Source organism: Triturus cristatus, chromosome 11 (assembly GCF_964204655.1).
Source record: "Triturus cristatus chromosome 11, aTriCri1.1, whole genome shotgun sequence".
Taxonomy (NCBI): Eukaryota; Metazoa; Chordata; class Amphibia; order Caudata; family Salamandridae; genus Triturus; species Triturus cristatus.
Genome location: NC_140594.1, coordinates 196,088,556 through 196,111,035, shown reverse-complemented (window position 1 = coordinate 196,111,035; position 22,480 = coordinate 196,088,556). Strand labels below are relative to the sequence as shown.

Sequence of the window (22,480 nt, the reverse complement as noted above, 5' to 3'; positions counted from 1 at the left end):
GAGGCCTTTTCACTCCTTTGTTCGCGTTCGTTTTCAGACATGCCTTCTTATCTCCTGCTCAAGGACGAAGGAACGACTCGGCGAATAGCAGAATAAGAAAAGCCGGGGACATAATATTGTCATTCTGAAGAAACAGTCCTAACGAAGACCAGATGTGCCTGAATTCTGAGCAGTAGAAAAGTGGGGCAAGTGGTTTTGATGCAAACCACGATAGAAAGTTATTGTTCCTTAAATGTCAGAAATACATCAGTGATGGTTGCAAAACTGCAGAAAAAGGAAACGCTGCTCGCAGGGCAACTTATCTTCTTTTTTATACAGTTCATCTAAGGATATCGAAACCTGCTCAGCAGATGCCAGAGGAGATTCTCACTAGACTTCCAGGCTTTCATAAAAGGGGACAGAACAAACTTTTTGCTTCTCTGACAACCTATGGAAAGAACATCTTTCAGAGAAAAAAGAACATTTTCTTTTGTTTGTTTTTTTGTCAACATGTTGACAAAATTCTGTACTCGTTGTTATGCTGCAGATGCCTGTGTGTTTAGAAAGAACGACTACATTCAACTAGTATGTCAAGTCTTTTCAAATCAACTCTCTTTGTTTCGGATCATTTATTGTTTTATGTGTTTACCATAGCAAAAAAGCACAAATATAAGATTTGATCGATATCATTCTATTGAGACCCTGAAAAGTACTGGATAGCACCTTATGGTAACCTCAGTGCAAGTTGGGAAGGGATACAAGTAAAGAGAGAAGAAAGAAACGTCTTGATGATAGAGGGACCATTGAGACCCTGTTGAGAGGGATTGTGTCTATTGGTGTGAGCCTACGCCCCATGGGATGAGGTAATTGGCAAGTCAGTGCTCGAGACGTTGCAAGGCACAGGGGAGGTGATGCGGCATGGGTGGCAAGGTGTCTGTTCATCTAGCTGTGCAAGGTTGATGAAGTGTCGAGAGTGGTAATGCAGCGTCTATTCCCCAGTGTCAATGTCACACCACGGGGGCACCAGTGCGGTGGCGGAGTGAGGTGCCTCAGACATTGGTGGCACGGTACTCGGAACTCACTCTGTGGTGGTTCTTTGGAGGTGGTGTTGGGGCCTGCGTTGCAAGTCACAGCTTGTAGCGTTGAGCAGGGACGACGGCTCCAGAGCAGGCAGCGGTGCAGTATCAAAGAGCAGCACCGGCTCCGAAGTCACACTCAAAGACAATGTGCTGGTTTCTTCTTATTGAACAGAGCAAACTCACTTTCAAGGGCCCAGGAACTAGATTTGACACCACTTGGCAGAGTGGGACTCTCAGCAGAAAAGCCTAGATGCTGCAGGTAAAGTCTGTGATGGCCGTGAGACTTCCAACAGGAGGCAAACTCAACTCAAGCCCTTGGAGAAACTTTGAAAGCAGGATGTAGAAAGCAAAATCCAGTCCTTTCACACTCAGAACAGAAGCAGCAGCAGCAGGCCAGCACAGCAAAGTAAACAGCTAATTGACAGTCTCTCCTGACAGCAACACAGCTTTTCTTCCAGACAGAATGTCCTCAATCCAGAAGTGTTCAGAATATATGATGTCAGAGGCCCAGTATTCATTCCCATTTCAGTCTTTGAAGTAGGCAAACTTCAAAGGAAAGTCTTTGTAGTGCACATGACCCTGCCCTTCCTGGACCAGGCCCCAGACACACTACATTGTGGTAGAGACTGCTTTGTGAGAGGCCAGGCACAGCTTTATTCAGGTGCAAGTGTCAACTCCTCCCACCACTCTAGCCCAGGAAGACCTATTAGCCTGGTGATGGGTCATCAGGATATGCAGGGCACACCTCAGCTCCCTTTGTGTGTGACTGTCTAGAGCGAATTCACAAAGTCCATCTGTCAGACATCCCAGATGAGCATTTTCAGACCTGCAATTTTAAAACCATCCTCACTAAAAGATGTATTTTTGAATTGTGAGTCCAGAGACACCAAACTCCTATTTTCCATCTGCTCCTAATTGGAAGATTTACAAGGCAGCTCCAATGCTAACCTATGGAAGAGATAGGCCTTGCTGTAGTGAAACATTAATTTAGCAGTTTTGCACTACCATGACTTGTAAAACTCACCGTGTTCTACCTTTTAAATACACTGCACTTGCTCAAGGGGCTACCTAGGGCCTACTTTAGGGTGCCTTACATGTAATAAAAGGATAGGTTTGGGCCTGGAAAATGGGGGCACTTGCCAGGTCGAAATGGCAGTTTAAAACTGGACACACAGACCCTGCAGCGGCAGGCCTGGAATAGGTTTGCAGGATTACAACTGTGAATGGCACAATCAGTGCTACAGTCCCACTAGTAGCAATTGACTTACAGGCCCTTGGCACTGTACTAGGAACTTACCAGTGAATCAAATCGGCAAATCATGGAGAAACCAAATGCGATTACATTTAAGACAGAGAGCACTTGCACTTTGCCACTGGTCAGCAGTGGTAAAGTGCCCTGATTCCTGAAGCCAGCAAAACGAAATCCAGCAAACAGTCAAAAACAGGAGGCCAGAGGCAAAACGACAGGGAAACCACACCAAAAGATGCCAGGTCAAAAAATTAGTTAGAACAAGCACAAGCATCACATGCTGTAAGTCCATTGCAGTTATGAGAAAATGTCTTTCTCCCTTCTAGCAATCTCACCGCCAGCCAGTTCCACAGGCAACTGTGAAACCCGGCACTCTTGCAGACCAGATGAATAGTGAGAATGCCACAGGGCCTTAAGTCATGGGCAGAATGTACCTAATATAAGTCCTGTTTCCCCTGGTTATTTCTCATTCACCTATCCCTATCATTTCATTCATTAATACTTTACCATACCTTAAGAGTCAAGCAAATACAACTAAAAAAAGCCACCATCCGGTACACAGAATAACAGTACAGTGTAATCATCATGGGCCTGAAAATACAAAGCTGAAAAGCAAACACCACGTCAAGCACAAAGAGGTCCAAAGTATGAAAAGACAACATCGAGGCACCATATAGTACAGAATTGATAGCAAGGGCAATATCTATGGCAACAATACCGTCCATCACGACCCCCCAAAATACAAGTTTGTAAAACCAAATTCATGTTAACACAGTGACAGATAAATGACCATCAAGGTTAATCACAACTTGACCTAAGCCTAATAGCAGCCCTTAAAAAACTAATATTGTACAATACTGAATGGCTTGAAAGCAGCTGTAAAAAAATAAAAGTGTGTGTCACCTGCCTAAAACTTGCTTTTTTAAGATTAGAGATGATAAAAGACTTTCTGGGTACCTCGTAAATCTACAGAACATTAAAAGTGCATCATATCCTGTGGAGACTTTCTGTCGCAGCCACGGGGTGGGAGGCACTGCCCGCTATATGCACCACGAGGATGGGCAAGTAGATGAAGAAGGAGATCCAATCGAAATCTGGTCAGTAAAAAAAGGTCATGGGTACTTTGAAACCATAAAAGACAGGGTTCAGTTGATGATACAGTTTTCAATAAGAGGTACCTACGCACACCAGACTTCCTCAGCTCCACTTTTTCTCTGGTCCACGTACGCTTTTTGAAAAAGTTCTCCTTCAACCAAGTCATAACCCTACTACAACTATCTTCCAGCTTCACAAATTGATCTGGCCTCCCTAGACTGGTAAATAATTCCCTAACATACTTGAGCCAGCAAATACGGTTGGTGTGTTCAAGGGAAAGACAGTCCCTTTAAATGTCCATGCTAAGGGCATTTTCCTTCTTATTTCAGATTTTCATCCACAAAGATAAAGGATGAAAAGCCAACACATCTGAGAGGAAGGCCATCCCTAATTCTTCGTGCAATACAATTTCAACAATTTGCAATGAATCCTGTTCAGAATAGCCCCAGATCTTACGCCTGTAGGTGACCTTCGAGATTTAGCTTTATAGATCTACAAGAGTGCCCCGATCTGTCTGCTTGCCAGTCTGGAAGCAAAGTTAAAAACAGCGGCAATCACCCTGGCCAGTTCCCCTTTCTTTCGGCTTGTCAAGGGGCACCAATTCAGGGCCTCATCAAACAATACCACCATGTAGGAAAAGACATCAGTCTTGGGGATCGGCATAGCCCCTACCGTAAATGTATAGGACTTAGCTGGACGAAGACCCACCTGCTTTACGAACAATTTGCTGTGATTGACCAACAAGTCCAGGTCTTCGGAAATTGTACAAAGGAGTTCAACAAAAGTTGTAGACCCCTCACTGTCCTCACCATGAGGACAGCATCATCAGCATACAGGAAGACTGGTGAACATCGCTTACTCACCAGGGGACAGTCGGTTTTTAGATTCAAGAGGACCTGCACCAAATTGTTGATGTACACATTTTTTTAAAAAGGGGCCAGGATGCACCCTGGATGTGCCCCTCTCAAGATGGAAAACGTAAAGTTCACTTTGAGATCGTTAGAGTGGCGAACTACAGCTTTAGTGTCTCTGAGGAGATCGCTTAGAAACAGGACAATGTCTTTCCAATACCAATAGAAAGCATCATCTGCCAGAGTTGGGATCTGTTAACACGCTCAAACAAGGAAGACAGATCCATAAAAGCTAAATAGATGGTGCCAGTGCGGGCAACGGTATACATGTTCAAGACCATATATAAATTCAGACACTGGTCCACCGTTGAGCAACCAGGATGAAAGCCATATTGGACCTCTGCCAGGATGCCGTTATAATCTGCCCTACTCACAAGCCTATCTAATACCATACGACTCACCACCTTTAACCACAGAATCCAAAAGAGAGATGGGCGTGTAGTAGTGAGTGCTGTCCCAATCTCCCTTTTGAAAACAGGGACAATGGTGGATAGAGCCCAGGTGTCTGGACGCCCAATCTTGACCGCGGCATTAATATTAGAAGTGAGTACAGGTACCCAGATGTCCAGATTTAAAATGGAGAGGCCTGGAGGAATCCCATCTGTTCCATGTATGTTCCACGTGCAGGCCAGTATGTTGTGCACACCCTGTGTCTGTAACCCACTCAAGCCTAGGGCCCCCGCACACATGAACATTAAAATATCCTGAAACGAGGACATTAGAATAGTTCTGCTTACTCTGGGTCATATTTCTCAAAACAGAGCCGAACCGTGTAATATTGCATACTTCCAGTGAGCAGGCTACCGCGTTGCAAAATCTTAAAAGCAATAGCTTGCTCGTCCTACTGGATAATAACAACACCTGTAAGGTAGGATAGTTATAGGGCAGCATAAGAGAGGTGCCTTGGACTTTTAGAGAGGCAAAACTGACCATACCCCTCTTGGCTCTTCCTGCGATAGAGAGAGTAGCTGGCACGAAAAATGTTTTGTAGCCTTCCAAATGATATTTATTTTCAATGGCTCATGTCTCCTGGAGGCAGATCAAGTCACACCCTCTTTAAAAAAGCACCCATTCTGGGTCATCAAACTTTCTCGCCAGCCAAGCAAAATTCCAGGAGATAAAAATACACCCCTTGCAATCTGGATGACCCAGACCCAATAGCCCGCCTGGACACTGTGTTAAAGGGACATCTGGCTCGAGGGGAACTACACTCAGTCAATCACAACATTCTAATGAACTCAGAGGCATAAACCTATTAGATGGAACTATGCCTGGGATCGCCGCCTGCCGGTTCCCCTGACCCATATCTAGGGACCGCCCGTGGATTCTTCTGAATGAAGACAATGGGTGGATGAAAGGCCTATAAAAATAGCCCGGTTGGAGAGCCACAATGGCCGAGTTACGACCCCTAGGGTTAGGTTGGGAGGCCGTGCTTAAGGTGCTCTTTACCACTATCATTTCACTTTGAGAATCCACTTGCATGGAAATCCCCCGGATGAAATGCACCAGTCCTATGGTGTCCCTGCAGGACTTGTAATTCCGAGCTGGGAACTCCTATTAATGGCCAAATCAGAATTAAAAGGGCATATTTTATAGTTAGTTTACCGTAAGCTTACACTTAGATGAGAAATAATGTGTTAATCCAACTTTACTACCCGGGTAAGGGCCAACATTGTGATTTTGGAAAAGCAATATTAAATCAAACATTTTAAGATTAGATGCTAAGACTCAACATCTTGGCCACAATGGAGAACTATTTGCACATGATAAAAAAACATACTCTCAGTAGGTTTGAGAAAGTATGGACATGTTTTCTACATCTCTGTGCGTGATCACTTGCCTTATAACCCATGTTTCTATCATATATGAATGTGCCACTCATAGAGCTTCTCTTTTTGTTCTGACCCTAAAGTTATCACATTCAAGTTTACTTTCTATATAGACATTACCACCTCAAGGTTCACATAATAGTATTTATTATTTTTAATATACTTAAACTGGGTATGCAAAACTGCATTCGTGAAGTCTGCAAACATTGTAATCCACAAATGTTGCTTGGTTTGGGGAGTTCCCAAGTTTCGCAATGCATGACTAAATGGGCACAAAAAACTGCTTGTTTGTTTTTTAGGTTAATCGGATACACATACATTATGAACGAGATATTTCACTTTTTATGTACACTTTTACCCTCTTGAAATTCTCACAGTGATCTCGAAATTTTACAAAATCTTTACTGAGAGTATACAAAAGTAGAGCTTTTCACTCCCTAAAATGTAAAAGAAAATGCTATGCTGGATACCTAGTACAACGTTGTATAAATACAGAATAAACTAAAAAACATTTCTCTTGCATTATTTATGGGGTGATAAAATGATACCTCACACAGTCTGCACTCGCACAAGCTCAGGATGACTTACCTTTTCGGTACAGACGTCGACGCACTTGTCCACAGTCGTGTTCAACATGAGTTGGGTGACGGGCAAAGCCTGGGAGAGGTTTTCTGGCCTGTGAAAGCAGCCCCGAAATACTGCACTTCCATCTGCCAATGAAAAAGAGAGAAATAATGTGGTTATCTGCAGCCGTGACCCGCAGCGCCCTGTCAGTTTAGCATACAGCCCAATGCCCTCGTTAGCAGCCATTTCCTAACCTGGCTTTCTCCTTCCTGCTGTAGTGCTGCCTAAAATCTATTAACCCTTTCTCATCTAGACAAGTATGACAGTACTATATGACGTGAGAAGCATTCATTGCTTTGCGTTATGGAAACATTGCTTAATAAATTATCTAATCTAGGGGGCATAGTTATCATATCGTTGCCTCCCCTTGTGCCACGCAAGGGAGCAGTGGCGTCACTAGGGGGGTGTGGGGGGTGCGGACCGCACCGGGTGACATCCTCACGGGGGGTGACACCAAAGGGCCGGTCCGGTCGGTGTGGTGTGGTGCAACCGTGCAAAATTGAAACCAGTCCAGAAACGCAACGACGCGTCGCAACCTAACCTTCTATTCAGCAGGAGGTGCCTGTGCGCAGCGCGCACTGTCTCCTCCTCCGCCGCGTCTGCGCTCCACGGCAGTGACGTCACGTTGTCACTAGAGGAGTGCAGTCGGCGATGTTGTTTAATACGGGAATCCGAATCCCGCATGCGCATTGGGCCCCAAGTGCGCGTGACTTGGCATCACGAGGGACGAGGAGGTGAGGAGGTCTCAGGTCGCCACAGCGCACAGCGCACAGCGCACTATAATTTAATTTTATTCCAAGCAAGGAGGAGCGGAGTCTGGTTGAAGGCTAACGGCCGCGGGCCGCCGACCTAGGTAGTCCCCCCCCTCTCTGCCACCAACTCAGCAGGTGAGTGGCCTATTGCGTATATTGCCTATTCAGTGCCGGCTTTAGGGCGGTGCGACCGGTGCAGCCGCACCGGATGCCAAGTTAGGGCGCCCTTTGTAGACTAATCTAGAGGGCGCTCCGGGTGGGTGGGCCAATATATTATTGGAGTACGTGTTACTTTATTAGCGCGCATAGAACCAAGTTCATAGTGAATTTCAACACTGAATCTTTGCTGGAATGTTTCGCGCCCCCTAGTACGACAGTAAAACTCTATAGGCCCCACAGACAGAGTTAACATACTGTCAGTATGTGAATATTATGTCCTCCTGAGGAGGACAGTATGTGACTGTATATCCTCAGAGGATGGGCAAAGTGAATATTATATGCTCACAGGATCGACAGTGAGTGCACATGTATCCCCATAGAAGGGACAGTGTGAATATTACATCCTCATAGGATAGACAGTCTGTATATTATACCCTTGCAGGAGGGACAGTAGCGATTTAGAAGCAATGCTCTTTTCGTCCGCACAACCGGTTCCCCCCATTTCACGATTCCAGAACTGCCGTGGCCTTGTGGGTAAAAAAGCCTGGACTTTAGAATCTCTGATAAAAACAGAATAAGCATGCTCGCCACGTGATACAGAGAGAGCTGAGCTGATCGAAATGCTCACGACACAATCCAATAAAAACCGCAGATTGATACCACCGCGGCCCAGTGTTGTGCTGACTGCACGGCAGCGTCCCCTCAGGATCACCCCACTGTAAAACCGCTGTCCCAAACATCAATACTCGGAGGCCAGGAAAATTGTACCGCAGTAGGTGCAGGGAAAAAAAGTTAATGCATCAACATCAACAACACAGAGATTGGAAAAACAGCCAAAATAGATTGGCAAATAATGCCGAGGTCCCAACCATCCCTCCCAACGTGTCCTAAGATGGTCCAGTGCGCCTGGGGCATTGATGATTAGGGTACAGAAAATCTGAGAAATCCCTGCCCTGCCCAGTGTGCCCATGAGAAACTTAGCCTCAAGAGGGTAATTCAGGGAGGGAGGCGTCACATGGAATGTGGGTGTGAAGTGCGTGCTGTTGTTGCAGCTCTTTGTAAAATTGCTAAAAGGTTAGTGCGTTGGGTCTTGGAGCTCCTGAAAGGAGCGCATATGTTCTTCGGACCACACGTCGCCTAGTTGCGCTATTCCGGTGAGGTCCAATCTCCCAAACTCCTCCAGCGCCGCCTCCTCCTGAAGCCATGTGCTGTGCCATAAGAGGGTTTGGAGTGTTGGTTTTGTGTCCCATTTAGTATATCGGAGCGCAGCCCTCCAGGCGAGGAAAACCACCCGGGTCACTACAGGGATAGTTGCAGGGACTAAGTTGGGATCCATATATCATGCTCATAATCCAAGGGAGCCCCAGGGATGCCAGCTCCAACTGGTAGGCAGGATCGGACCAATCTCTGCTTTTTCATGTTCAGTATTATGATTTTATCTTTTATGGTTTTATGCTATAAAAAAACGAATAAAGATTCAATTAATGACTATTCATCCTACTCCGCTCTGATCCCTGGGTTATCATGTGGTCATTAAAGGTTTTTGAAATGTAGGATCTGGGTGACAAGCACATCTGGCCCTTCTTTTCCAAAATTATGGGCAAGGTTAACCAGATATAAGGGGTGCTCTTGTGATACCATATTTCATGTCATAGTTACATGTATTTACAGGAAGAAATGATGACACATGACTTTTCTCAGTATTTTGGCAGGTCGATATTGAAACCATAATGTTGTGGTATAACACTACGAGCAGTTCAGTGGTATGATGGATGGAATCAGTGTGGATCTGTTTAGATCCTACTTGGCTTTCGGCTTCGCAAAGTCCTCAATTAAGCGATCTGTTTTCCAGCAATCTACACTAATATTCACAAATGATTCTGAGTGATTATTGTCTGATGCGCGTATTGGGTATTTCCTTCACCCTCATCTTCTGCTCTCCGGAGTATCGAGAGGGAGCATAGACTCAGAAACCTAGGCTGTGATGGACTATAAAAGTGTAAGCAAGACGTGGCTGCCTGAAGTTGTATTGCCTGTGTTTGATGAATTTAGGTTCCTATTTACTATTGTACCAAGGTTATAAATGAGTACATCTAATGTTGCAATTTTTTTGTTGTTGTACTGACTTTTTATTTTTATTTAAATAAATGGAGGAAAGGGCTTCCTGAAGGAAGCCATTATGATAATTGCCTGCCAAACACAACTTTACATTCCTCGCTCCCTCTCTTCTTTCACTTTCTCCTCCTTTGATTTTTGTTCACTTCATAGTCTCCTATTGCTTTGCATCAACGTCCATTAATGCTCTTGAAGCAGTGGGAAAAATGGATTGTGACACAATACAGTACACTGTAAAAGAATAAAATATGCATTTTTACTTCTGATCTTCAATCCTTGCTGTTTTTTCTAACACCTTTTTTTTCATCCCTACCCCAGTTGGCCCCTCTTAATCTTCGTATCTTTAATGTCCTTTCTCCTTCATCCTGCTATTCCAGCCTTTGTGTTTATTCTTGTACCAGTGCTCTGCTCTACTTCATTCCCATTCTTTCTGTACTTTCTCTATATCTCCCTCTCCCAGCTCTCCTGTTCTTTACTTACATTTCTCTCCTTTGCCCACACACCACCTCTTCCCCACCTTTACTTCCATTCTTGCCTGTGCCTTTGTTGACACTTTCTTCATTTTTACTGCCATTCCTGCCTCCCGGGTCCCCTTCTGTTCTCTTCATTTTTACTTCTGTTCAAACCCTGCCGCCAGTCTCCAAGTCTCTCTAGGTTTGCATGCATTCTTTTCCTCCCGTTCCTTATTTCCTCATCGTTTCTCTGTCTTCTTTCCCTCTCAGTCACTCCATCTTAGCTTTCACTCGACTTTCTGTGCTTCCAGACAACTTCCTATTTTTCCTTCGATTCTTCCTCTTCTATTCCCTGTCCAGCTCTCACCATCTTTACATCTATTCTTTTCCGTTCAACTCTCTGATGTCCTGTTCCCCAAGCTTTACGATGGTTCCTGCTTTTTAGATCTTCTGCCACTCTCCTGACTTCTACTTCCCTTACTCAAGCGCTCCATCTTTAGCTCTTCCCTTCTTTACTTTCATTTCTTTAGTATCCCCCATTTGTCTTATGTCTTAAGTTCTTTTTCATTCCTGCGTTCTCCATTTGTTACCCTTTCTCTTCCTTCTTCTTCCTCCCTTTCCTCTCTTGCTTCCTAAAATAAGACCTTGTCCCTAGAAATGAGTGTTGTTGCCCACAAATTAAGTACTGGGCCGTAGTCCAATTTTCCTACAGCCCCTCCTAGCTGCCAGTCTTTTCTTTCTTTTCTTCCCTCTTCTGTTCCACTCTTGGCTGCCATCTGTAATTCACTTCTGCTCTCTCCAGGTCAAAAAGCACTCTGAACACCAGAAATAGATCAGTATAACCGTAGTGTAATATGAATTCAGGGTCGAGGTAGATACCAGTATAAGAAGGAAACCATATGGAGCAAAAAGACGTGTTTGGCTATGATTAACGCGGAGACATCTGTTAACATCAACAGATCTGTGGGAGCATCTTATAATTTATTTTTTATTTTTATGACTCAGTGGTATGTTTTGATTTGCCAAAAATGTTTAGTTTTTTGGGGGGGATAAATTACTCATTGGTTTCCGTTAATGTTCATTGTTTTCCTCATTAGTAGGATGTATTTATGAGGCCGCAGCAATTTAATCATATTTCATCAGTAAATATTGCTATACTGTCATATTAGTAATTGGAGAATGCATAGTTATTGACTTACTGCCAATGCCAAGTATTTAATCTGTGTGTGCAGTTTAGTGCGGACCAGAGCCATGAAGAAAGAACAGTAAAAGGAACAACAGAAAGTTACGCCTGCAAAGTTCTGGTGGTTTACACCTATACAAACTATATCGTTCTAAATTTAAACTTTTTTCGGTCAAAGTTTACAAGTTTGGGAAAGTAGAAATAAGCAGGGGACATATATTATTTTTTAAATCAGTCAGTTATTTGGGTAAGAACTTTTAAGGCAATACGGCCCGAAAACCACTGACCACTTAATGTAAAGAAAGGTGTATACCCAACTGTTCCGTGGCTTAAGTCTTGTACAGGCTATTAGAACATTGGAATGGCAAGCGCTCCATTGAAGACAATGGAGTGCTCCGAGCTTCTTTTGGCTCGTAGAAGCCCTGAGCATCAATAGTCCAATGTTTGTTCACAGCTGTTGCTGTGAACAAAGGCCTTACAGAGCCCGGCAAAGCACATCATTATCATGGCCATGGATGCAAGGCAACAATAAAACATGTCCAGAGAACTGGTGATTAATGATCCTGCTGGAGAGCAGTCCTTTGCCTGTTGGTAGTTTTGAAATGCAGATAAACTGTATTTTATTTGGATAGCTCAGTGGGTTACTGCCTTTGTCACAGAGATTCTTGTGTTACTTGCAGTTCAAAAGTTACAATCCTAACATAGGACAGTGGCTATGAACTGTCATCAAAGACCTGCAGACAAACATGAATGGTATAGTTAGAACTTCACTTTTTTTGTGTTACTATAAAGTTAGAAATTCCCCAGTCTTTCATTATTTTAATGTTGCTGAAAAGAGTTTGGGCCGATATACATTTTTTTATTGGTAAAGCCAAGCCCCAACCACTACGGTATGCTTTAAATCCTGAGTTTGTGCTTCCCCAGCCCAAACCCTCTTTAAATTTACTGCCCACCAGTATGGATGCCATGTGATTCCTACATCTTGTAATCCTCATTGGCTCATGTGACATTCCCTGTAGACGGAATTACATACTAGCGATAAAACCGGCCCTGTCATTGCCTTTCTGTTTTTATTTAATTAGCAATCAGGTCATTAGGGCAACTGTGGAACATATTTTAAAGTGCGTGTTAATTATATTTACTGCTATATTTAATGTTTTAAGTTTGAAGGTGATTTTGCTAATGTTTTTTACGGGATTAATGAAAGTAGAGCTGGATGGGGCTGATATGGGGCTGGGGCCCGAAGGTCAGCTGTGGGATAAGGTACACAGGAGCGGGATGGTCGAAAAGTGGATAATCGGGCCTGGAAGTACTTGTGTTAAAACCTGGCCTGTTGGAATTTGAGGGTTTGCACTTACATCCAGACATCGCTCTTACTTTCAAATAACTCTCCACATGCTCTGTATACACACAGAATTGATCCGTTGTATACTGGTGACTGTTTGCAAGTAGATATAATCTAATCTAGGGCTTGTAGGCTAGCGGACTCGGAGCGGAGGAGGTCCATGCGGTAAGTCGTGAGGGGGTGACACCATGAGTTACCCGCACCGGGTGACACCAACCCTAGTGACGCCACTGCAAGGGAGCGCAACAGCGACGCAACACTAAAGTCAGATTAATCAAGCCACGCAACGCCACCTTGCGTTCCTTGCTGGCTTGATAAATCGAGAGTACCGCAAGGCATCGCAAATTACTGCCTTGCCCCAGGGAGGCGTTCTATGGGTGGAGCGTTGGTGTTACCACACATCCACCCATGGATTTTGTCGCATTCCAAGATTTCCCATTAGTTGTAGTACTGGGAATGCTTCAAAATGGTAACGAGGAGTAATATCTTTATTTCTCTTAGTTTTTTTCTCTTTCTACATTAGAAAGAGAAAAATGCCTCTGAGGATTGTTTCTGGGGTGAAAAGTGTCTCTTTCTGCACATAAGCAATCATGTCTGCAGCACAGGCACCCTTGCACCGTGGCCCAAGGCTGCCTGCATTAGCGCTAGGCAGCCAAAAATGCACCTGCGCAATGAACGGACAGGGATGCGCCACATGGTGTTAAACAGTGCATTCCAGCCCCTTTCGCGCAGCGCAGCAAGGTGTCTTACTGCGTTGCACTGTGTGAAGATTGATACATATGCCCCTAGGTGACTGTTTAGATTTGATCCAAATGAACGCAAAATAAATTGAAACTTGTTACCCACACTGCAATTTTCTCATATGAAGTAAATATTAAAACTATAATAAAACTGTGACGTGTTTTACCTGTAAACATAATTGCAGTTTGTGATTAAAATTAATATAAATAAAGAAGAAAATAAAAACATAATAATAAAACGACTGTTTGTGCTACTGGGCAGAAGACAATCTTTTTTTTACTATGCACTCCGTGTTTCTTCCATAAGAAATTAAACAAGATACATATTGGTAGAAATATATTTTTGGGGAAAATATATATGCATCAGTAGTCTGCACTGCCTTTCCTGGTTTTCAAATGAATGTAAATGGGAGCATTTTCGTTTTTCACGGTCAGAAGAGGAATGGATTCACCCTCAAATTTGGTGGCGATGTAGGGGCAGAGTAGATTGAAAAAATACTTTGACGAATTTTCAACATGTCTTCAGGGTACATAAAAGGAAATTCAACTTCTTCTCAATCCTCAGTACTCCCCAAAAATGAGCACATTCAGAAGTTCCTCTAAATAGAAACAGTGGAAATGTAGGAATGGATTGGTAGGCAGAGGACAGGAAGAAGGTGGTATGGTATACCTTTTTACTGATACTAGAGATATATGTGGTTGATAGGAAATATTTTGACAGAGTCGTGCCCCTTGTAATGTTTTTGTTAAAGTATTTTCCAGGGGAACTATTATTAAAAGACAATAACTATCGACGTTTCATTTCCTCATTGGATGGTTAAGTCTTACAACCCTCTTTTTGTGTAATATATTGGAACTCCCCCTCCCTAAACTTTACTGATAGTAGAGCACAGTCTTAAGTCCAGAAATGTATTAATTGCATCAAGAATTTTGTCCATAAGGTGCTGTACATAGAACAGGAGAGTGTGTGAGGTCAATTTGAGACTACGTTACAGCACCAAACAACGTTTGGGGCTTCTAATGAGGAAACTAAACTCAATGTACAGCTGTTTTTCACATCTTTTCAAAAAAGACAGAAAGGGATATGCACTCAACCATATAATCATTTCGTGGCTCCAGATTACAAGGTGCGCACGTAAGCCGCTAGACTAGACTTATGTTTGGGACACCTTAGAAAAGGGTTTATGACTTCCAAATGTCCTGATCAATAACTGGGCTGTCAACAGTTTGTTTAACAGCTAAATTCAATCTAGCATTTTCCACAAACTTTAATCCGGTTTCACAATTTGGTATATTTCAGAAATTCAAACAATTCTCTAAAGCCTCCTTCATGTTCTTTATTTCATTACTCTACTCCTAATTAACAGTGTCATTGAATGCCGTCCCACACTATTTGAGCCCGGGTTCTTCTTCCTGATCTTTCCATTTCCTATGGCTAGGAGGATGGTTTGGGCAGCTCCCTAGTAAGGGGAGAATAGGTCTTGAAGTGAGTGCAATCCACTAACTCAAGCACAACATATTGTTAGTTTTCTTCTTAGGTTGTCTCTGTGCCGGACAGGGTATTTTTAGGAGAGAGTAAGTGAAGCCCAAAGTACAGAAGGTATGCCCAGATGTGGTTGCCTTCAGTCATGGTGCCATAGGATGTTGCACCTCACCGATGAGTCTCAAGGAGTCTGACGCCAGTCTATGGTTGCTTGTGTTCCCGTTCAGAGGTGACATGACCTGGTAGTTTGGAATGGACTGTTCCTTTTGGATCAGGACCAATGCTACAGTGTCTATTCCTGGCCCCTATCTGGAGTAGTACAGTGAGCTAAAACAACGGACTGAAATGTGACCCTCAGTAAGTACTAGCTCCAGAGATTAATTCGAATTTTCCCCATACACTTTTTTGTTTTCTGAGTGACACCATAAGTGTAAAGGGTATGCCCGGACACGTCCCGCAGGTCACTGTACCATGGAACTCAAGCTTCACTCGAATAATGGAATCAGTCTGGGATTGCTTGTGTTCCCGATGAGAATGGTAATGACTGGCAGTTCAGGTTGTCTGTTATTATTGAGTAGGACCAAGGATGATTTGCATAGTGTAGCACTATGTTTGGTGTGTGACTTTGAGAAACAGAGAGTGAACGGGAAGGCAACCAGTTGGAGGTTGCTTGTGTTCCCATTGAGAGGTAACACATCCTGACAGTTTGAACAGGAAGGAGGATTCACACCAGAGCAGGACCAAGGCTGATGTACAGATATATGAATGTCTGTATATATTATATGTATGCTGTGAATCTAGCCTAAAGGCAGTGGAACTCTGTGTAGCGTCCCTCTCTGGAGTGGAAAAGTGAGAAAAAAATAATGCGCTGGAATGCATCCCTGAGTTATCACTAGCGACAGAGTCTATTCAAGCACCCAACTCATCACTTTTTTACTCTCAGTCAGACAATAGACAAAGGCAAAAATAAAAATGAAGGAAACATAACATATCAAATGTGGCTGATACAGTTTGATTAAATGTGGATGTCAACTTTAGATTAGGCATTAAAGACTTGCATATTATAAAACACTGTAATGTAACCCATGTATACTCCATTGTGATACAATGACAATCTTTGGGATAGGGATGGTCATGATGCAAGAAACTATCCAAGAAAGAAGGGAAAAAACACAACCAGAGGCTGCTAATTAAGAGCAAGAAGGATGTTCACATCAATTTAGGGAATTCTGGTTTTGGGAAAAGGAACATAGTCATATACAGAAGCAAGTTTCCAGAGTTAGGATGATTTTAAATTATGAAAAGTGCAGGAACATTGAGACCAGCCAGCTAGTGGGATAATGGGTTTATTCTTGTTAGGGAAATTAGATCAGATATTATTTGAATGCTAAAAAACTAAAAATGAAATGATTGAAAAGTCTTAGGTAAAAACCACTACACAGATTTTAACTATTTGTTTTCGAACAGCGAAATCCAACCTAAGGATTTCCCAGAAGGGGTATTGAGCTCGTTACTCTCTATATGAGAGGGTTTTTTGGGGGGAGGGGGTTAAGCAAAGGGTAGCCTTCAAAATGATTCCATCCTTCTCACCTACCTAACTACACATTCAAGTTGAATTGTATCTTGATCAAATAATTACCTACCCCCAAAGGAAGTGGGGATTTCATTGTTCAGCAAACTCCAATACATTCAGTTTTTTCCATTGTCCCACCTCCCAAACTCTGTGTCCTGTGCACAACCTTCAAATCTCCCATATTTTTAAAGAGATCTCTCAACTCCATTCCAGTGAGGCTGTTGAAATTTTGAAGTCACAATTGTTTATTTCTCTACAGGAGAAATATTATTTCAGCTGGATATTTTTAATGGTGAGCATATTAACTTTTTTCTTCACAAAATGTTCATGTGTGATCTTTGTAGATACATTTGTTACTCCCTTGGTTGAGTTTTCTTAGCATATATTCCTGGCCCGTGGATGGAGCACGTTCAATAAAGTTGGAAATATTGGGGATGCTGAAAGGAAAGATTTCTTGTTAAGGGAAAGGTGATTGCAACAAGCCAGGCTCATAATTACCAGGGGCAGCCCCCATAGGAGAGGAGGAGCATCGCTGAACTTAAATTCCCCATCAAAGCCCACGAGATGAAAAATAAAATGATAATTTATTACCATTTTGTTTTTCATTCCCCATCCCATACAGAGCATCAGGATGGGGTGGGGCTGGGGGGTTGGCTATGCACTTTTCAAAGTGCGCATGTCTCTTTGGCTGGCCGTTTTAACATTACGGGTTCAGTGAGGTCTTTGTTTTACAAATTAGAACATTCTGCCCTCTAGGGGCGGAATGTTCTAATGGCCCTAGAGCCCTCTGTAGTGGGCTGTACCGGTCATTAGAGGCCCAATCCCTTGGTAAACACTGGAGTGGGCCTTTAATGGCTGGTAGAGCTCGCTACGTCGGCCTCTAAGGCTATATTAAACAATGAGAGGCATTCATGCATTCAGCCTGCTCAAAAGACAGAGAATCTTTTTGGGGAGCTGCATCTAATATCCAATCTCTTGATTCGAATACAACCTGTACTAGTTGCCATATAAGTAGTGAGGCATGCGTGACGAATTTCACGTAAATTTACCTTGCCTTTACTGCGTCCTCATAATATTTGGACAAGAGGCACGGTCTGCATCTGTGTCGGTGTCTTTACAGGAAGTTTCCTTGGCCATTCAGCAGAGTTCAGGGGGAAAAGCGCCGGGTCTTCATGGTGTTCCAATAGGCCTAAAGGAATGTAATGTGAACCTATGGGCCCCCTGCTGACTAATGTTTTTAACACTTTGACCCATTTGTCTGTTCCTAGCTCTTGGTTAAGCTCGGTCATTGTTCAAATTTTCAAAAAAGGAGATTGCTCAAAACCTCATTCCTACTGACCTATCTCACTGATTGATATTCCCGCAAAAATCCTGGACGGGTCTTATATATTAGGATACGAGAGTGGGTCATTGATAACAATGTTCTTCACGCCTGCCAGTACGGTTTCTGTAACGGTACTTGCATGATAGAACAATGCCTGAATTTAAATGTAATAATTGGCGAATACACTGTGGCAAAACAGGTACTACTTTATTTAGCATCCATGGACTTGTCCATGGCATTTGACTGTGTTAACAGGTCAAAGCTGTGGCAAGTCCTAATAAATCTAGGATTAGATAACACCCTTTTAAGCATGCTGGTATTATTATATAAAAATACGAAAGCTAGGGGTAGGTTTGGCCAGAACGGTGAGATGTCGGACAAAATTAGCATTGGGTGCACAGTTCACCAAGGCTGTGTGCTTGCACCATTGCTTTTCATTTTATACATTAACAACCTCAGCTCACAGTTAATCGTGAGCGACACCCTAAAGATCAACAGTGCACCCAGGGGCGGCTCCTCCGCTAATGCAGAGGAGCACCGTCACACTGCCTTTCAGCACTGCAAAAAAGGAAAGATAAAACGATAATAAAACGAGGTAATATCATTTTATTTTTCCACGCTGAGGTAGTTTTGGGGGGAAGGGCTGGCAGCACAGGTGGGAGGAGTGGCAGCACTCTCTAAGAGCTCACGACTGTTTGTCTGGCCGTCTTGGGCTTGTCAAACAGTCATGCACACTTTGCATGTTCTCCACCCAGGCTGTGTTACAGCCTGGGTGGAGAACATGCCCAGGCTCTCATTCCCTGTCTGAGCTCTAAACCACAGCACTCAGACCAATCACAACGCTGCATTGCAGAATTGTGATTGGCTCAGGGAAGCATGGGTGCCTCCTGTTTGCACAGAAGCCAGGAAAAGGACAGAGAGGATGGTGGAGAGACGGCGGCGGATGGTCAGCCGGCCAGCCGGAAGGTAAGTGATGTCTCACTACTGCTTCCCGGGAGCAGCTGCCACTGGGCGCATCTCTTCCGGCATTACTTTATGCGGATGTCGCCGTGTTAATGGCCCGCACACCGAATACCTTACGCCCGTTAGTGCACTCTTTTTCAAACCTTTTATTATGATCTGTGGCCCTAAGCGCTCTCAAATTTCCAGTATCAGAGTAGGGTAAGAACGTATGCTAAGTGCAAATACTTTTTCCTATCTGGGTCTTACCTTTAGGTCAGCAGGTTCTTTGGCCTCCCATATTTCAAAAAGTTGGGCAAAATTAGCTAAAGCAATTGGTTCTCTGCTGAGCCTTCCATGTCCCTTGCGCGGAAGGGCATTGGTTCCTGCATTACAGATATATACCGCCCAATGCGTTCCGTTAGCTTCTTATGGAGTGGATATTTGGGGCATTTCCAATTGTTTTGCTTTGAAAAGGGAAGAGAACTGATTTTGCAAGAAAACACTGGCCGCCCATATATTTTTTTTAATAAAATTGTTATTGATGACATATATACAATGATTCAAACATTACATGAATTATTAATTCCAACTTAACTTTTTAGTTTTGGTTTTGTAGAGTTCACCAGTCTGTTGTTGTCTTCACGCGTCCTTAGTCTTGCCTTTATTGACCCTGTGTTGTGGGTGAGGGAGTGGGGGAAGGGAGCAAGGGAAGAGCACAGATGTTCCCTCTATACAGGTTCCATTTGCCCCATATGTTTGTCAATTTTCTCGCGCAGCCCCTGGCCAAATACACAGTTTTTTCCCTTATCATGCACCAAACCATGTCTCTTCCCCATGTGCTCACTGTTGGCATTATCGTTGCCCCCCATAGTTTAGCGATATTGCGTTTAGCAACTGTTAGACCTAGCGTTAACCAAGTTCTCTCTTTACTGTTTAGATCCATAGGCTTCCAGATATTCAACAGGTATCTTTTAACTTCAGGTTCCAGTTTACACCCCAGCGTCTCCTCCATGCAATGGAGTACCCCTCTCCAGTATTCAACGATGTGGGCGCACTCCCACATCATATGTAGAAATGTTCCCTTTCAGCCACACTGCCTACCACACCGTGGGTCCTCCCTATATCCCATCTTGACCAATGTTGGGCCGGTGTAATATATTCTATGAATAGGTGTACAAGCTAGAGTCTAGAAGAGATTGCTACTCCTTTGGGGAGGCCAGTGCTTCTTGCCATTCATCATCATCCAACTCCAATATGTCTGCTTCCCATTTCCTATGGAGTTGTGCTAGGGGGTCGGGAGTGTGGTAGATCAGTTTCTGATAGGTCAGGGATATTGCTTTTTTGGGCATGGGTCCATGTAGGAGCCTATCCTTCAGAGGTGAAGCCTCAGGGGGAGTCTCCCCTATCGGAATTTGTGCCAGTAAGGCTTGTCGAACTTGCAGGTATCTGAATCTTTCAGTGTTAGTCATTTTGTATTCTTGTTGTAGAAGTGAGAACACCACCACCTCTCCTTTCTTCCATAGGTCTCCCACTTTGGATATTCCTGTGGTGTCCCAACTGTCAAATCCCTTAGTTTTCCTGTGTGTACCCAGACGTTCCGAATCCAACAGTGGTGTGGCCTGTGTGATTCTACTTGCCCAACCAAGACTCTTATTGGCGATGTGCCAGACTTGGACCGAGTGTCTCGTGGGTGCCGTGAGTTGTAGCTTTGTGGGCTTAGGGTAGCGCGCCCTCACATGGTCACCTCCCGGTAATAGCCATCCATCCATTCTATACACAGGGTCGTCAATGGGCCGGTATATACAGTGATTGATAGCTGTTAAATGCTCAGCCCAGAAGTACTTTTTAATGCCCGGGAGTCCCACTCCTTCGCCGTACCACCCTTCCACCAGTTTTGGGAATGAATTTCAAGGCTGTTTACCCCTTCAGAGTAGCTCTTGTTGTTCATTTTCTATAGTCTTAAAACACACCGCCGCACAGGGTTGGGGAAGTTGTGCAGAACATAGAGGAAGTGCGGCAGTGACGTAACTTTAAATAGTGCAGCACTCCCCAACAACGATAAGGGGAGGGCCTTCCAGTGCTCTACGTCATTTTTTAACTTCTGCAGTGGGGGCCGAAGATTACGGTCATAACCCAATTTCGGATCGTTAGTGATATATATGCCAAGGTATTTGAAACCATCTTTGGCAACCTGGCCGCCCATATATTTACCTCACACTATGTTTGCCACCGAGAGCTGGGCATGACCTATCTGAGGAGCATATCCATACTAGACCCGCCCTGCGGTACTTGTCCATTTGGCGGGCAGAGGACGCGCCATTAACAAGAGATATTATCACTGATTGTTTAGCCTGTGACAAGGGCTTATCAATTCCATGGCTAGCACAAGTTAAAAAATCATTGGAAGGGATTGGTATTGGACAAACCATTTTCGATACTTCTTCATGCACTGCTTTAGATAAAAAAAGCATGTGCCAGCATTATTACTAGCCCAGGCGCAAGACGATAGGTTAAAGGCTGAATCCTTGAAACCCACAGTAGTAACTAATCCGAGTATTAGCACCGGGCCCACCTCTACTCGTTATCTGTGGCTGTGCACAGGCAGTTCAGAGCTTTTTTTGCTATTCCATTTCAGAACGGACACAATAAAAATGTTACTGAGTTTTACAACAGGGTAACAACATAACCTTGGAGAGAGGGTATACCCGGGTAATAGGACTTCCAATCAATCGATGTTGCACTTTTAAATTTTTGCACCTTTTATAAAATGTAAACAAAATGCTTTTTAGTCCACTTTATGAAATTCAGACATTTTAGACATTCGCTCCGGCCTCCCATTTTCTTCAACAAATGCCGGATGAAGAGACGCTTATTCATCCAAGTTCCATGCAGATATGGCACAATGTCATTTAAACAAACTGATTTTATTACTGTATTATTTGTGGTATATGCTATGTGGACCTTTTTATTGTTTTCCTTACTTTAGCTCTTTTCTCAATTTGTACTTATATTTTATGCATACTGTCTTGTTTTTCTCAATAGTATGGGAAAAAAGCTTTTGTAAACATTGTATTGTATCCATTGTATGCACGCTTTTATGGTTGTTTCACAACCGAATACATTTTTATAAGACTTGAAGTAAACCTGCTGCTTAGCTACATCTGACGCCCCAGTGAATGCAGAACATTAATCATAATGCGGTTTAGTTGTTTATCAAGCCACCGAAGGTGAGTCAGTTTGGCTTTTATGTTGTTATATCCCAGGTAGGAAGCAGACAGCTACAGTTTGCAAATATGTGAAGTGTCTGGAATCAAAGTAGGTGAGGATGCAATAGAAATGAGTGAGTCTAAATCATTTAAAATCGCAGAACGTATTGTTCAATAAAAAAATGTAGGCCACGATTACACCCATCCATGCCAGTGTTTATAGTCCAGTAATATGGGCACTGAACGCTGTTTTGTGGCGTATTAATCCACAGAACGAGTCATTTTCAATATCAAATATTATATTTAAGGGAAGAATGAGATTGTTAGTGTTTGCAAAGACGGTAGCACAGTAAATTGTCGAGGATCAATAGAAGCACAGGTGAGACTAGAAATGGTTGTTTCTAAATAATGTAAAATCGGAGTTCTTTTTGACATTGGAG

At 43.4% G+C, this 22,480-nt stretch overlaps 1 protein-coding gene across 4 annotated transcripts in view; it reads right to left on the bottom strand.

Annotated features, from left to right (window-relative positions):
- WSCD2 (WSC domain sialate O sulfotransferase 2) overlaps positions 1 to 22,480 on the bottom strand; it is a 1,045,855-nt gene that overhangs the window by 273,517 nt on the left and 749,858 nt on the right. For all 4 annotated transcript variants that reach the window (XM_085633353.1, XM_085633355.1, XM_085633356.1 and 1 more), the window contains one exon: positions 6,731 to 6,852. In XM_085633353.1, the coding sequence (XP_085489479.1) occupies positions 6,731 to 6,852 (122 nt within the window). The remainder of the gene's footprint in view (positions 1 to 6,730; positions 6,853 to 22,480) is intronic.